This window comes from Sorex araneus, chromosome 1, assembly GCF_027595985.1.
Source record: "Sorex araneus isolate mSorAra2 chromosome 1, mSorAra2.pri, whole genome shotgun sequence".
Taxonomy (NCBI): Eukaryota; Metazoa; Chordata; class Mammalia; order Eulipotyphla; family Soricidae; genus Sorex; species Sorex araneus.
Genome location: NC_073302.1, coordinates 427,319,682 through 427,336,943, shown reverse-complemented (window position 1 = coordinate 427,336,943; position 17,262 = coordinate 427,319,682). Strand labels below are relative to the sequence as shown.

Here is a 17,262-nt window from a genome sequence, read left to right as displayed (position 1 = left end):
TATAGCACTATAGCACTGTAGTCCAGTTGCTCATCGATTTGTTTGAGCGGGCACCAGTAACGTCTCCATTGTGAGACTTGTTGTTACTGTTTTTGGCATACTGAATATGCCATGGGTAGCTTGCCAGGCTCTGCTGTGCCGTTGAGATACTCTTGGTAGCTTGCCGGGCTCTCCGAGAAGGATGGAGGAATCGAACCCGGGTAGGCCGCACAAAGCAAATGCCCTACCCGGTCTGCTAGCGCTCTAGTCCGTCCTGTCTTGAAGTTTTTTTTTGTTTTGTTTTTGGGTCACACCCGGCGATACAAGGGTTACTCCTGGCTCATGCACTCAGGAATTACTCCTGGCGGTGCTCGGGGGACCATATGGGATGCTGGGAATCAAACCCGGGTTGGCCGCGTGCAAGACAAACGCCCTACCCGCTGTGCTATCTCTCTAGCCCCCGTCTTGAAGTTAATCAAGAAAAAATGACTTGGGGCTGGAGCGACAGCACAGCAGGTAGGGTATTTACCTTGCATGCAGCTGACCCGGGTTCAATCCCCTGCATCCCATATAGGTCCCTCGAGCACTGCCAAAAATGATTTCTGAGCGCAGAGCCAGGAGTAACCCCAGCGCTGGGCATGACCCCAAAAGCAAAAAACAAAACAAAAGAAAAATAACTTCTGCAGGGCGGGAGCAATAGTACAAGGTAGGGCGTTTGCCTTACACGCAGCCGACCCGGGGTAGATCCCCGGCATCCCATATTGATTCCTGAGTGCAGAGCCAGGAGTAACCCCTGAGCATCATTGGGTATGACCCAAAAAGAAAAAAGGAAAAACAAAAACTTCTGCTCCTGCCAGGGCAGAGTCCTCCCTGCCACAGTCCATGGGCCACCAGCTATCAGATGCAGCCCCAAACTATTGAGGCCACATTCCCCAGATTCTCTGCACTTCCTTTTCTCACAGATCTTAGGACACAGTACCTGCCTACTGAACTAAAAAACAGCTTAATTTTTTTTTTTTTTTTTTTGCTTTTTGGGTCACACCTGGTGATGCACAGGGGTTACTCCTGGCTCTGCACTCAGGAATTACCCCTGGCCGTGCTCAGGGGACCATATGGGATGCTGGGATTTGAACCCGGGTCGGCTGCGTGCAAGGCAAACGCCCTACCCGCTGTGCTATCTCTCCAGCCCCAAAACAGCTTAATTTTTAAGCTATTTTAAAAATAGCTAACAAAAAACATCCCTCCCTCACCCCCCCACATACACCCTCTAATCTAGGCTAGATTAGCCTAGATAAAAGAACGTTTAGAGCTAAAATAAGAAAAAAATCCTATCATTAGACTGATTTTCAGTTTACTCAAAGCATTCAAATCTCTGAAAAGCTGACAAGGCCTGGAGGTAACACTACTCTTAATGAATGACAAGTCTCAAATAAATTGATCAAGGACAATTTTTTTTTTTTTAACTTTTTGGGTCACACCTGGTGATGCACAGGGGTTACTGTGGCTCATGCACTCAGGAATTACTCCTGGCGGTGCTCAGGGGACCATATGGGATGCTGGGAATCAAACCCGGGTTGGCCGCGTGCAAGACAAACGCCCTACCCGCTGTGCTGTCACTCCAGCTCCGATCAAGGACAATTTTTAAAAGCCTTTAAGAAGGAACAAACTAGCCCTTAGTAAGCAAAATTAGGCCCACGATAAGTAGAAAAAAATCAAATGGGAAAAATGAAGCAGAGTAAATTTCTGGGGGATCCAAAGCTAATAAATGATCCATCTGGGCCCAGCTGACACCGCCCCATAGATTTTCAATGCAACAGACTGACATGGACTTAGGTGCTCGCTCTATGGACAGGAGCAGGATTTGTTAAGGCAATCCCTTAGGAACAGACTCCGAGCTCTTCTGGGTTGTTTGGGCTTGTTCTGCCTTACCTTATTCTGGTCTGATTCATAGACTAGATGCCTGGCTTCTGCCTCAGCATGATCATAGTCCGAGGGGAGGATCCAGTCTTTGGTTTCTTCCTTGTCCATCTTCCCATCACGATTCTTATCCCGGAACTCAACAAACTGTTCTCTCTCTGTCTTGACCCATTCTGGCTCATCAGCGTTTCCATCATGGCTGTACATGTCACCTGTGTGCACAATAAAAGAACAGAAGAACAGTTTGTTTTCTTCCAAGGACAAATGTGAATGTGACCTTCTCCCTTCTCCCTCATCTGTCTGTTTGAAAGCAAACAGCAGGCTCAAAGGTATTTTGGGTCAGAGAGACCTTAGATAGCAAAACTTTTCCTGAGGCATAATGTTTAATCTTGCAACAAGAAACTTTCCAGATGATTGTGTTTGAAATGAGAGCAGGGAGGCTTTATCCCTAAAGAACTGCAAAATAGGTACTAGAAAATGACTCACCAATATACTCCTCTAGATCAATGAAGCCATCAGCATTCTTATCTATATCTTCCATTGTTTCCTAGACAGAAGAGGTAATTAGTTTCTGAACAAATTAATTAAGGCATTTGTTTCTTTCAGTAAAGTACACATACAGGACTGGAGAGAGAGTATGGGTGTTAAAGTGCTTGCCTGGCATACAGCCACCCCCAGTTAGATCCCTAAGGATCCCCTGAAGACTACCAAGACTGATCCCTGAGCTCAGGGTCAGGAAGTAAGCACCAAAGACAGCTGGGTTATTGGCCCAAAGCTCCTACTCTCACTCAAAATAAAACAAAATACAGAGGCCTGAGAAGGTACTTGGACACTTGCCTTGTGCGCAGCCAACCCTGGTCTGATCCCTGGTACAATGTATGGCTTCAAGCACTGCCAGGGGTCACTCCTGAACACTAAGCCAGAAACAGTTCCTAACCACTGCTGGGTGTAGCACACCTCGCCGCCACCCCCACCAACCAAATACAGAATATACCTGCATGTATATATATGTATACATATATACATGTATATAAATATATGTATGTGTGGTTCAAATAGAGGAAATTTTTCTAGCTGAAACACCAAGTTTGGAACACAGACACCGCTTAATGATGAAATCACCCCACCAGCTCTGGGTGATCTTGGACACCTGGTCATACTCAAGTCATGTGAACAGATGTAACCCATAAGTACATCGAGCTACAGTCCACGTTTTACAGGTTATTCTTTTCTGTAAGAATTCTTTAGTGTCAGTTGCTTGGTCATGGGATATTTTTAAGAAGCACTGCTTACAATATGAAGCCTGCTCACAATGAACTAACAAACTACACGATGTGATGCCGTGAAACACTGCTGTACCAAGAGACACCTAAGAGAAATGATTTTGATCAGTCGCAGGAAAACAGCAACAAGGTTGGAAGCAGCATTTGCAGAGCAAGTCGGGAAGCAAACAAGGAAAGTCAGTCAGCAAGGAGCACCGCTGCCCACACCCACCTGCACTACTATGTCTTTCATGTAGTCGTACTCCTCAGGGTGCAGGAAAGCCGTGAACTCCTCTTTTGTGGCAATGAGGTCTCCGTCCTTATCTGCCATTTTAAACCTTCGCTCATCTCTAACCATCATTTGCTTATAGTTAAATCCATCATCAGGATCTGGGTCATCTAGAAAACAAAAATTTTGGTCAAATCTTAAAAGACTTCATAAAAACATGAAAATGTATGGGCTAGGGAACTCCTGAGAAGACCAAGCAATGGAGAAATAACTTGTTGATTGCGTACACAGTCAAAACCTACAGACACTGTCTCAGATTGAAGTTTTAGTAATCAAAGATCTCAAAGTCACGTCCAAGTTGAAGGCAAGTATTTGCCCTCCAACATGGAAGTCTGGTTCCCAGAACATGGTAACCCACCACACAATTCTACTGTTGGTGGTGGAAGGTTACTATAAGGGATTGAGTTTTCCAGTTATACCTGAGATAGCGCCAAAGTCCTACTTCCCCGGCTTGAGCCCTATCTTTAACAATCCCTAGTAATGAAACTCTGAACCTAACATTAATCTCACTGTAAAATGCAAGCAAAAAAAGCCAGCCTCATAAGAACATAAGGGGCTTTAGATGTGCAAAGAAATCTAAGTGCTTAGTGCAATGCCTGGCATAAAGTTAACTTTAAATAAATACAAACTATTGCTATTTTAATTAACATTAGACTTTCAATAAGAAGTCAGGTATCTCAGGCCAGAGTGACAGTACAGCAGGTAGGGCATTTGCTTTGTACGCAGCCAACTCAGGTTTGATCTCCAGCATCTCATATGGTCCCCTAAGAACCGCCAGGAGTAATTCCTGAGTGCGGAGTAAGGAGTAACTCCTGGCATTGCTGGGTGTTACCCAAAAAAGCAAAGCGAAAAAAAAAGGTATGAAAAGGCTTGGTATACAATGCCTGGAATATAAGAACACCACTATTTGGAAATGTCACACTTAATTTCCTTAGTTTTTTTCGGTCATCTTTGGCGATGCTCAAAGGTTACTCTTGGATCTGTTCTCAGGAATTACTCCTGACAGGTCCCAGGGGACATACCTGCTGTAGTATCTCTCCAGTTCCTGAAAAGTCACACTACTTTTTTTTCAGTCAACTCAGAAATCTACCATGAGTTATATGTACTATTCACCTCTATTTTCGTTAACACTCTAGAAAATGAAGATAAACTGAGTTATAGAAAACAAATTAGTGGCCACCTGTGGAGAATGAGGAATGTAAGAGGATTTATAACGGAACTTAAAGAAACTTTTGGGGGCGATGGGTATGTTCATCTATCTTGACTGTAGGGATGAGTTCACTGGTGTGTATGTACATGTCAAAACTCAACAATTCTGCATTTTAAATACCTTCAATGTATTTTATGTCAATGAACTCCTACTAAAGCTGCTACAAAAAGTACATTATTAGGCAAACATTATACAATGAATATAAACATGAGTCTATCCGTTTGTAAAACACTGCATTGTATAAGCAGCAGGTGCTTAGTCTCTAAATTTCTAAGAATATTTTATTTCTTTAAGCTGAAAAATAGGAAGGTCAACTGCAGAAAAGAAAATATCCAATTTGAAATACAAATAACAAAAGAAGATGGTTTAAAGACATATTAAGAAGTAAAATATACAGTGGGCAGAGTGATATAGTACAGTGGGTAGTGTTTGCCTTGCACATGATAGACCTGGGTTCAACTCTTGGCATCCCATATGGTCCCAAGCACCTCCAGAAGTAATGAAGTAATTCCTGAGTGCAGAGCCTAGAATAATTCCTGAGCACTGCTAGGTGTGACCCAAAAAGCAAAAAAAAACAAAAAAAAAAAACCCCAAAAAACCAAACCAAACAAAAAAAAAAACCAGAGGCAAAATATAGCACTAGTTTCACGAAAAGATCAAGAGAAGCCCATTATCAATTAAAATCACACACCTGACTTTTGACTCTGAAGGTCAATCTTTCCATGTTAAACATGGTTTGAGAAGAAGAAAAGCTCCTGCTGTGCAGGTTTGACCCCTGGCACCCCATATGGTTCCCCCAATTCTCACCAGGAGTGACAGCTGAGTGCAGAGCCAGAAAAAAGCCCTGAGCACTGCTGGATGTGGCTCCCAAACAACAACAACAAAAAAAGGGGGGGGGGAGGGTGGGAGGGATGCTGGGTTTACTGGTGGTGGAGAATGGGCACTGGTGAAGGGATGGGTTCCTGAACTTTGTATGAAGGAAGCATGAGCACAAAAGTGTATAAATCTGTAACTGTACCCTCACGGTGATTCACTAATTAAAAATAAATAAATTTAAAAAAGGGGGGGGAGGAAAGTTATTGCTCTTCAACTTCATAAACTCGAGGTTTTATTCTATATTCAATGTCAAAATTCTGTAAGAGGGACGGGAGCAATGGGACAGCAGGGAAGGCACTTGCCTTGCATGTGGATGACCTGGGTTTGACCCCCAGCAGCCCAGATGGTCCCCCCCCTCTAGCACATCCAGGAGTGATCCCGAGCAGTCAGGAGCAAGCCCTGAGCACGGCCAGGTATGGTCAAAAACAAAGTTCAGTAAGATGATTTAACTGCATTACTGAGGGTCTGGAGGCCCTACAATGGCATACTCAATACCAAAACCCACTGGATTTTTTTTTTTTTTTGGTTGTGGGGGCACACCCAGCAGTGACTGGGGTGCTGGGGAGGTGGGCATATGGCTCAAGAGCTCAAAGCCAGGACTTCTGCATGTCTCTCACCCTGTAACAGATGGGAGATGAAGGATCAAGAAAAATACATTTCCCAGAAAATTCTCTAACAAAGTTAGAGTACCAATTCTAAGACTTCTGGAGGAAAAGATAACAGAAGGCAATTTATACACTAGATCCTTTGTTATTTTTGTGGTTTGGGGGCCACCTTCAGTGAGACTCAGGGATCACTCCTGGTGATGCTCAGGGAACCGCATGTGGTGTTTGGGGTCAAACTTGGGTCAGCTGTGTGCAAGGCATGAGCTTTAACTAACCCCTGTATTATGGCTCCGGCTCCTACAACGAGGTTCTTTTTATTCTTGGCAGGGATGGGGGGATATGTGGTTTGGCTATACCTGGCAGTACTTTGGAGGGACCATACAAAGTGTTGAAAATTGAACCAAGAGTCAGCTACATGTAAGGCAAACGTTTTCTGGCCTCTAAAGCTAGATTTTTTTTTTTTGGCCAGGGGGAGGGGGCAGGATGGGGAGAGGCTGGGAAGGAGAATCTCTCAAGGGATCCCTGGCCAGGTAATCAGTCAAGTAGGCCATGGGTTCTGCACATGGGCCTGAGCATGAAATGCTGCTCAAGGTCCATATAGTGCCAGGGTCACCTCAGGGCTGCTCAGGGACTACCAGGGCTGGACTCAGTGATGCTCAGAGGAGCACGTGGTACAGAAATTGAACCCATGTCAGACTCATGCTAGACAAGGTCCCAACCCCACAATCAGATTCTTTATTTTCTTTCCTGGGCAATACCTGGTGATGCTCAGGGCTTACTCCTGCCTCTGCACTCAGGAATCACCCTGGCGGTGCTCGGGGGATCATATGAACTGCTGGGGATTGAACCTGGGTCAGGCAAGTACGCGGCAAGGGCTCTGCCTGCTGTGCTATCTCTCCAGCACCAAGATTCTGAACTGAAAACTCTCCTCTTCTCCCTTTGGGATACAAGGTGACCGGATTCCCAGTAGCATGAGGGCAACATGCACAGGCAAAAGGATGAAAGAGGTAAAATATTCTTTTAAATAACAAATTTATATGCCTAGTCATTACCCAGAGAGCTGCATCTACCCTGAGGACCAGCTTACTGACCTGCCTACCTCAAAGACTGCATACAGCTTTGGGCAGGCTTTTGGTCTAATTTTGGTAGCACGAGACGGGCAAATCTTAGTTCGTCATATTTTGCTAGGGGCAGGCAGAGACACCATTAATATTTCTTTGGTGGAAAATAGATGACATTTCAAATAAATGCTAACACGATTTAAACCTGGACTCAAAAGTGAGTCAAGAACACACACTCACAAAAACTCCCCAGTACTTCTGAAGACATTACCCCTAAGCTCTGTAAACCCACATGCCTCCTGGGAAAGGTACCTTAGAAAGACACTGCTTCCCCAGCCAATGCTGTGCAAATACCATTAAATTGACACCCAGAACCCTAAACAGATTTTAATGCACATATCCATAGAGAGTGTAAGATTCATTCTATACTCTATGCAGGAAGTGAGTGTATAGGTCTGAGATAAGACTTTTTTTTTTTTTTTTTTTTGGTGGTGGTGGTGGTGGTGGTCGGGGGGCTGGTAGGGCCACACCTGCTCAAGGGACCACAGGCGGTGTGAGAGATTGAACTCTTGCCAGCAGCATGCAAGACAAGCACTTTATCTCCTGTACTATCTCTCTGGCCCTGAGCTGAGACAGTAACACACTATAAACGGTTTAGATTACTAACACTCTATTGTTTGCTTTACATTTATAATTTATTCCAAATAAATCAGGAGGTTATTATGTCTCAGCCAAAAAAGAAGCACAAATGCCTCTCCATCTGCACTGACTTTTTAATACACGCATTCTTAATTAGGTAAAGGCTATGTTTGATGTGTTGCCAAGCATCAAGCAGAGAGAAAGGCTGCCACTTTAATCATAAGAAAAAGAACACGCCTGACACAGAAATGAAAGTCTTTTCACCAAAAATGCATAAAGTCCTGTAATTAACTTGGACAGCTGGCTATCCAGTGGGGGGAAACAATTATACACTCACTTCCTGATAGTGGTGAAAGCCAGTTTTAACCCAGAAATTTGCCTACTTTCCCAGATAAAAATGCAAAAGGGTATACTTTATATATTTTATTGTCTCTGACTGTAACCATGTATGACAGAGGAAACTAACAAAAATATGAAAAGTTATTAACTCAGATCCACACCTAGAATATAATATCAGGCAAAGCTGGTTTGCTATTTCGTTTTCGAGCCACCCCCAGATAAGCTCAGGGTTTTACTCCTGGCTCTGCATTCAGGAATTACTCCTGGCAGTGCTCCAGGGACCACATGGGATACTGGGATTGAACCTGGGTCAGCTGCATGCAAGGCAAGGGCTTTACCAGATGTGCCATTGCTCTAACCCCCAGGCAAAGTTTAATAAGGAAGAAATTACTAACAGGTGGCTCAGGTGTACAAACCACCAAATCAATAGAAAGCAGTAAGTAACTGCCTTGAAACATTTGCAAAGCAGGCTGGTAAATTCATGTGCCAGAGAAAACAAATGGGAAATTTCAAAATTTCAATAAGCAGACATACTGAAAGTTTACCAGGGAAAAGCCATTGTATTGGTTTGTTTTTGCTTTATTTGGGTCATACCCGGCGATGCACAGGGGTTAACTACTGGCTCTGCACTCAGGAATAACTCCTGGCGGTGCTCGGGGGACCATGTGGGATGCTGGGAATCGAACCCGGGTCCGCCTCGAGCAAGGCAAACGCCCTACTCACTTTGCTATGGCTCCAGCCCCAAGCCATTGTATTGGAATTTTAACAATTTTACACCTGTGCAAGGAATCTAATTTGGCACAAATTTCATATCCAGCCATGGGAAGAGATGTGGCCGTGCAGAGAGACCTGTCAAAGTCTCTTGCTCTGCACTGTCAGAACAATGCAGCCTGTCAAGTAAGGTCTACTCTCAAAATGGTCCTTGAGGGATGACGGGGGAAAAAAAAGGTAAAATATAGCTAAAATGCTAAAGATATAAAAAATGCCATACTTCAGGAAGCCAAAAATCAAACAAAACCTAAAAATACATAATATGCAAATTTTAAATAGCGGGCAATCAGTTCCGCATGGAAATACTTTGGGTAGACATAATTTCCTTTCCTTTCTGTGTGACCCATTTATTTCTTTGACTTAAGACCCTGGTCTCTGCCAGGCTGACATCTTGCCCCTTACCCAGGTAAGTGCCATAAGTCACGTTTCTGTACTCATCCCAGGAGATTAATCCGTCTTGATTCATATCAAACTCCTGCCACTGGTTTTCAACATTGTCATATATGTATTTCTTCTGGGCGTGCTTAATCCAGGATTTCAGCTCCCCCTCCGTCACAAACCCATCTTTATCCGCGTCTATTTTATCTACAATCATTCTACAAGACAAAACAGTTACGTTTCAAGGTGCCGGCTCCACAAGGCTTTTTCCCCCAGATAATAGGGACCTACCTAAAACGTAGCCGTAGGTGGCATTTTTATACTCCTCCCAGGAAACGAGGCCGTCCTCATTGAGGTCATGCCCCTTCCACTGTCGTTCTACATCCTCGTAAATCCAGCGCTTTTGTGCAAATTTAATCCAGTCTTTGAGCTCATCCACAGTGACAAACCCGTCCTTGTCGCCATCTATCTTACTTACAATCTTTCTGTAGAAAATGCAGAGAAATCCAGCAAGAGGTTAAAAGGACACAAAGCCCTGAGCTTAGCCAGGGCCAAGAGTGTGATGTGACCAGAGAAATATAAAAAAGTCTCCAAAACAAAAAAGCCACACAACTGAAAAATGTTCTCTTCAATGGCACACTGCTAATCTGTAAAGAGCATTTGGTTGAGGCCACACAGTTCCTGGCAGATGCACCTGGGTCCGGGGGCAAACCGAGCATACCCACCCAGCTGTAGATTTCAATCTATAATCAAAAGTTCAGGAGCGAACACCCATTCAGATCTGGATTCTCCACTCTTTATAAGAAGCAACATTTACATCTTTAGATTTTCCTTTATTATTTTAAAAATAATTTGTTTCTAGGTAATTATATCAACTAGTGTAACTTTCTACAGATGCAAATGTTTAAACCAGACTTTAAAAATTCTGCAGGGACTGTACAGGGTACAATGGGTAGGGCACTGGCCTTGCATGTGGCTGACCCGGGTACAATCCCTGGCACTCCAAAGGGTGACCCGAGCCTGCCAGAAGTGATCCCTGAGCACTGCCAGGTGTGGCCCCAAATCCAAAAATTAATAAAATTAAAGATAAATTTAGCAACTTCTAAGAAAAATCACTTAAAAAACACGTATATGGAGCCAGAGATCTAGTACAGTGGGTAGGGCTCTTGCCTTGCACATGGCCGATCCCCAGCACCCCACAGGGTCCCTCCAGCACTGCCAGGAGTGATCCCTGAATGCAGAGCCGGGAGTAAGCCCTGAACACTGCCGGGTGTGACCCAAAAGCAAACAAAACAAAACTCACAAACAACATAACAACAAAAAAGATGAAAAAAACAAAAACAAAACATGTGTTGGAGAGATAGTACGATGAGTGCAGCAGGTAGGGCATTTGGCTTATGTGACCAACTGGGGTTGGATCCCCGCAAACCAAAGTTCCCTCAACACTGCCAGGAGTGATCCCTGAGCACTGCTGGAAACGACCCCAAAACAAACAAAAATCAAAACAACAACAACAACAACATAACAGGCCAGAGAGAGAACTCTAAGGCTGGAGTATGTGCCACACATGTCAAGGCTTAGGGCCAATTCCCAGGGTGGCCTGGTGGTACCCTGCATTGCTAAGGCCAAGCATCCCTGGGCTGAGAATCACTGGGAGTGAATCCCTGGCCCTGTGAGCACTACTTGGGAGAACCCCATCCCCCAACATCCAAGTAACAAAACAAAAACACAATTCAGGTACACAAAGATAGCAGCTTATCACATACTATGCTGTATTGGGTTTTTAGATAGATCAACAGAAACAGAATTCTGAGGAAATGATATGGTAGGAATATATTATCTTTAAGCAAATGTTAATAAGCTGAGGGTTAGAATGCAGACAATAAAGCAGAACTACAAAGCCAAATATACTTTTGCCCTTCATTTGCTTCTTTTTTCTATATAAGTCATTTTAACCTGAGGATTTTGAAACATGTGCATGATATGAAAACTATTGGCAATCACCAATCGAGAATAACACGACCTATGTAAGGTCACATAAGTAACTGGCCCAATTTGGAATAGGAACTTGGAGTGAAAACTTCCATCAGAATCAAATCTTGGCATGCTTCTATGCTCTGATATTTGCTGAACTGAGAAAGACTGTCACTTGGTAGGAAACACTGTTTTTTCCCCGGCCTGAGTTCATCTCATATTAGAATCACAGATTACTCCTGTCACTAAAAGGAGATTTATTTTGCCAGTGACGTGGCATGACTCAAAATTTCCTGTTATTTAAATTCTATAATCAACAACCATTTTCCTTTGACTAATGTACAGCCTTATAGCGTCTGTTCTAAAACGTTAATAGAGTTGAGCAGTAAAGAAGTCATCTCTCTGACAACACCCATCCACATGGAGGAAAAAACTGTCATTGCAACCCAGTAGCTTTAATATTATCAAAAGATGAAGTTACACTAGTATCTAAAGCTTCTAATTTATTTACAATGGGGATCCAGTTTGTGTCCCGCAAGGAGAGGCAGCCACTGAGATAGCTCAATGGGTGAAGCACGGGCTTTGTACTGAGGAGGCCCGAGTTCCAGAGCCAGCACCTGGTCTCCCAGCAGAGAGCTGGAGTAGATTCCGAGCATTGCTTGGGTGCACCCCTACAGCTAAAAAGTAAGCACCAAACCCCAGAAGTGTAAGTCACCAATGTCACGGAAACATTAAGAAAAAGGGGCAAGGTTTCAGAATAGAATCCCTCTCATTCCTCAAAGAAAACTGGAAAAAACCTAAAGGCTCTGCCAAAAAACAAAAAAGCATATGATTACTCAAGATGAGCTTTTCTTAATGAAACTGGCTGAATGCCATTCTATTTATTCCAACAGAAACATCGCAAGTGGTTTAAGCAAGAAGTTGCCAAACCTTTTCTGTAAAGGGAGAGAGAGTAAATATTTTTGACATTGTGGGCTGCACACAGATGCATAAATTCTTTAAATTGTTTTTAAACAACCAGTAAGTATAAAAGTCATTCACATCTTGTGAGCCATTCAGCTTGCAGTGTGAAAGTGCACTGAAAATGGACATTCCTATTTTAAGCATGAAGCTCTAGTCAAAAATACCAACACTTAATGCTAATGATACCATATTCCTATAAGTTGGCGAATCCTACATTTCTTGTTACAGTACCACTAAATAAGCATTTATCCCAGGACAGACATTTCATTGACCATGTTATTTTTTTTGTTCTGTTTTTTGAGTCACACTGGGCAATGCTCAGGAGTTATTCCTGGCTCTGCACTCAAGAACTACTTCTGGCAGTGCTGGGGGACCATATGGATGCCGGAGATTGAATCTGGGTCAGCTGCATGCAAGACAAACACACTACCCAGTGTACTATCTCTCCAGCCCCAACCATATGAAATGTGCCTCTACCCTTCAAGAGACACAAAACAGATCTTCTGTATGTTTGCCTATTTAAGCCACACCTGGCAGTGCTCGGTGGGCTACTAATCCTGCTATCCCTGGCTCTATGCTAGAGAGTCGCTTCCGTCAGTGTCCCTAGGATCGAAACCAGGCTTCTTGCATGCAAAACACGAGCTCAGTGCATTGAGATCTCCCTCTATTCCTCAAAACATAAGTTTTTAAAAATAAGAATGTGGGTCAAAAAGGACTCAAATATTTCTGGAAATTTCAGTATGCAAAGTTATATATATATATATGCTTATGTGCATATTTTACTGAGGAAGGGTTCATAGCTCTCATTAGACTCCCCAAAAGGGATGGACTGTGATCCCCCAAACTTTCCTCCTTTTTTGTTTTTGGGTCACACCCGCCAATGCTCAGGGCTTACCCCTGGTCTGTGCTCAGGGACCTGGCAGTGCCCGGGGCACCATATTAGATGCTAGGGATCAAATTCGGGTCACCTGTGTGCAAGGTAAGCACATTATCCACTATATTGTCTCTCTGGCCCCAAAACATTTATAAATGTTACAGTAAAATGGCTAAATTTTTTCATCAAGATTTTCACTTTCAAAAATTTATCACTTTATAAAGTAGTGATGTCACTATCTCCAATATTTGGGAGAAACAAGTTCATTTATATGTTCCATAAAAATCTTGACTGGGGAGGGAGTACCGTTTTGTTTTTGGACTACATGTGCTCAGGGGTTATTTCTGGTGGGGCTCAGGGAACTGTGTAAGTGTACTGGGGATTGAGCCCAGGTGGACTGCATGCAAGCAAAGTTTACTTTACCAACTGGACTCTCTCTCTGGGTCCAAAACTTGATTTTTAACGATCTTATTCTAATCAAATGTAAAGGCTGCTAAACTTCTGATATTTACTGACAACAGATCTGTGCATTTTCATCTATTAAAAACTGCTAGAGGTTGGAGCGATAGCACAGCAGGTAGGGCATTTGCCTTGCATGCGGCTGACCCGGGTTCGATTCCCAGCATCCCATATGGTCCCCTGAGCACCACCAGGGGTGATTTCTGAGTGCAGAGCCAGGAGTGACCCCTGTATATCGCCGGGTGTGACCCAAAAAGCAAAAACAAAACAAAACAAAAAAACCCCAACTGCTAATAGAGCTATTCCACTATCTGCAAAGGGCAGATCCTAACACCATCCTGCCTAACACCAAACTTTAGAGTCTTTCACTACTTAAAGTAATTCTGAAGAGAGATACGTGCAGATGAAAATGTGGGTCAGACATGCAAGTTATTAATAGGCAAGACACGAAAATAAGAACACCCTATAAACATCACTATTTTCAGAACAGAATGTTAACAGCTATAATGGAAGTTAAAAGTGAGCATGGTCTCTCAAAGTTAGAAAAGCAACCTAAGAGAAAAATGAACTCTGTAACGTATTTCTGTTCTCTATGTTGGTTTACAAATGCTACGGAATAGGTACTCATTCTACATAGCAATATCTTCTAATAATTTCTCTCTGCTTCAGGAAAGAATCCAATGAACCCAACGAAAAGAATTTATTTTCAAGCATATTTCAAAGCAAACCCAATTACATATTCACATTATAGCACTTCCCATGACAGGAAAATATATTTAGAAATAGCAATTTGGTGCAATATCTAGGCAGATCTTGAAAAATTTCAAAATAATAAAACTGAACCAAGAGTGTTCACGGAAGAGAAAACTTACAGTAAATTAATCTGCATTTCCTTAAAAAATGCAGAACTTGGGATGAGTAAAAAAAAACACAAAACAAAGACATTCTCAGATATTCAGCTAGAAATAATCATTTGGGATATACCAAATCAATTCTTTCAGGTAAAAGACCTGCTGAAGCTACTACTGAACTTGACACTGGCACAGCTGTTAGTGAAATAGCACCTTGGTCTGGGAGATAGCTAAAAGGGTGTCGTATATGGAGACCCTGTGTTTTTTCGTTTTGTTTGTTTGGGGCCATCCCCAGCATGCTCAGGGATTACTCCTGGCTCTGCATTCAGGAATCACTCCTGGCGGTGTTCAGGGGACCATATGGGATGCTGGGGGACCAAACCTGGGTCGGCTACATGTGAGGCAAGTTTGACCCCTGCTGTTCTATTGATCCAGGCCCCTAGAGGCCTTATATTTGATTACTAGCACCACAGAGCCCCCAAGCATCATGGGGAAGACAATCCTTCTGATAATTTAAAAAGACTATATAAAACAGTAACTCATATACTGATACTAATACCATTACTGTTACAATCTTCTGAAGAGAACAGTTTTTTAATTAAACATCTGAGAATGCAAACGAGGAGGGTGAAAGACATTCTGGGAAATCAAGCTTTTTCGACTTTTTTTTTTTGCTTTTTGGGTCACACCTGGCGACGCACAAGGGTTACTCCTGGCTTTACACTCAGGAATTACTCCCGGCGGTGCTCAGGGGACCATATGGGATGCTGGGAATCGAACCCGGGTCGGCCACATGCAAGGCAAATGCCCTACCCGCTGTGCTATTGCTCCAGCCCCTTTTTTTACTTTTAATTTGCAGTTTATTATCAAGCAAAGGTTAGGCAACAATGAATATATCATAGGTAGCTTTTAAAAGTTAAAACTAACAAGCATGAGAAGCCCTTCCACCCCCAAGTAACTTAGGGTTCAAAATCATAAAGTTTATGTAAAGTTCCTTAGTATTTGGTACTTTTATGCAAAAGTGACTTTGCTTTGTAGAATGAGCTATAAACTGTTAATCAGTGGAGAGATGTATGGAAGCTAGTGCTTAATTAAATTTTAGTGGCAGCAGTTCTGTGGTTAGATTTTAAGAAAATGGAGTTCAACACAGTTTTATTTGGTGACTGAGTCATGAAGGGGAAAAAAAAAGAATGAACTGAGCTGATTTATAAAGAAGTATTATTACCCCCGACAGTCTCTAGCCAGTCCCCAAGAGCCGGAACCTTACCCAAGTCTTTCCTTGCTTTCTTCTGGTGTCAGCTGATCAAAGGTCTTTGCTTCTTCAGCACCCAAGAAGGCATCATGATCATAATCAAAACTCTCAGCATCATTGTGAACCTTCTCACTGAGCTGAGGCTCATGGTGCACCCGGTCTTTCTTTTCTGTGGGCTTGCTTGAGGCAAAGGCTGTGCAGAGGGACAGGCACATAAGAAACTGTCGCAGGTCCATGATAATTACCCTAAGGAAAAAAGAAAGGCAGTTAAGTTAATTCAGGAAGCAGAGAACTTAACAAGAAATTTTTTAACAAGGAAATTAAAACTTATACCCAATTAACTAATTTGATATACAAGTCTATACAAATCATTTACAGTATGTCAAATATTATTTCTTTATAAAATAAGTATGGGAGAACCTCAGACTTTCTAGTTTTATGGTGAGTATCTGAGTGTAGAATGACAAGATTATAGTTAATTATAGTTAAAAAAAAAAAAAGATCTCCCTTGGGGCTGGAGAGAGAGTACAGTGTGTAGGGCACTTGCCTTGCCCTTGGTCAATCAACTTTTGCAGGACTTGATCCCTGGGACCTGTCTGGCCCCATCCCAGTCCTGCCAAGAGTGATGCCTAAGCACAGAGCCAGGAGTTAAGTCCTGAACACTGCTGGATGTGCCTCTCCCCATTTCTACCTCACTCATGGGCTTTCTAAAGAAAACACCAGAGGGCCCAGAGCAACAGTACAGCAGGCAGGGGGCTTGTGCTTGCCGTGCCCCTGGAAAACCTGGGTTCGCTCTCCGGCATCCCATATGGTCCCCCACAGCCCTGCCAGGAGTGTTCCTGAGCACAGAGCTAGGACAGGATTAAGTCCTGAGCACCACTGCTGTGTGACCCAAAATACAAAAAAAAGAAGAAAGAAGAAAAAAAAAGACCAGAATAGGAGTTGAATTCTTTTGCCAAATACTTTATCTTTTAATCAAACACCAGCAGTCTGGTCTTCAAACCCTACGGTTATCAGAATCACCTAGATATTTTAGCGAGCCTCATGAATAGCAAAGTGATTGTTATTAGGCAGTAGGCTTGGGTTCAATTGTGTCTCACCAAGAGACAAAGCTCTAATCCAGCTCTTACCTGTGAAGTGACCTTATTTGGAAACAGGATCTTTGCAGATATAACCAAGCTAAAATGAGGTCATATTGGATTAGCGTGGGTTCCAACCCAATGAGTAATGTCCTAATAAAAGGAGGGATATTCAAACAAGACAGAGAACAGGATGCCATGTTACAAAAGAGACAGGAGATTGGAGTGATCTATCTACAAACCCAGGAACAAAGCCAAGGATTGATGGCAGCCACCAAAGCCTAGACAAATCCTCCCTGTTGTGCCTTCAGAGAGGGTAGGGCCTGGCCCTGCAAAACCCTTGATTTCAAACTTCTAGTGTCTAGAACTGTGATAGTAAGTTATTTTAATGTGTTGGGGACCACACCTGGCAGTGCTTTGAGTGAGCCCTGGAGGTGCACAGGATTCAAAACTGAATTGTAGGTGCATCACAGATGGTTAAGTG

The 17,262-nt window shown here is 43.0% G+C and overlaps 1 protein-coding gene across 2 annotated transcripts in view; it reads right to left on the bottom strand.

Annotated features, from left to right (window-relative positions):
* CALU (calumenin) overlaps positions 1-17,262 on the bottom strand; it is a 33,242-nt gene that overhangs the window by 2,744 nt on the left and 13,236 nt on the right. Inside the window, exons 2-6 of one of the 2 annotated variants that reach the window (XM_004608280.3) lie at positions 15,715-15,945; positions 9,618-9,811; positions 3,391-3,557; positions 2,383-2,443; positions 1,909-2,108 (exon numbers count right to left, since the gene is read on the bottom strand). In XM_004608280.3, the coding sequence (XP_004608337.1) occupies positions 1,909-2,108; positions 2,383-2,443; positions 3,391-3,557; positions 9,618-9,811; positions 15,715-15,935 (843 nt within the window). In that variant the 5' untranslated portion in view covers positions 15,936-15,945. Of the gene's footprint in view, positions 1-1,908; positions 2,109-2,382; positions 2,444-3,390; positions 3,558-9,350; positions 9,545-9,617; positions 9,812-15,714; positions 15,946-17,262 lie in introns of both variants that reach the window. The other variant, XM_004608281.3, reaches the window with a different exon arrangement.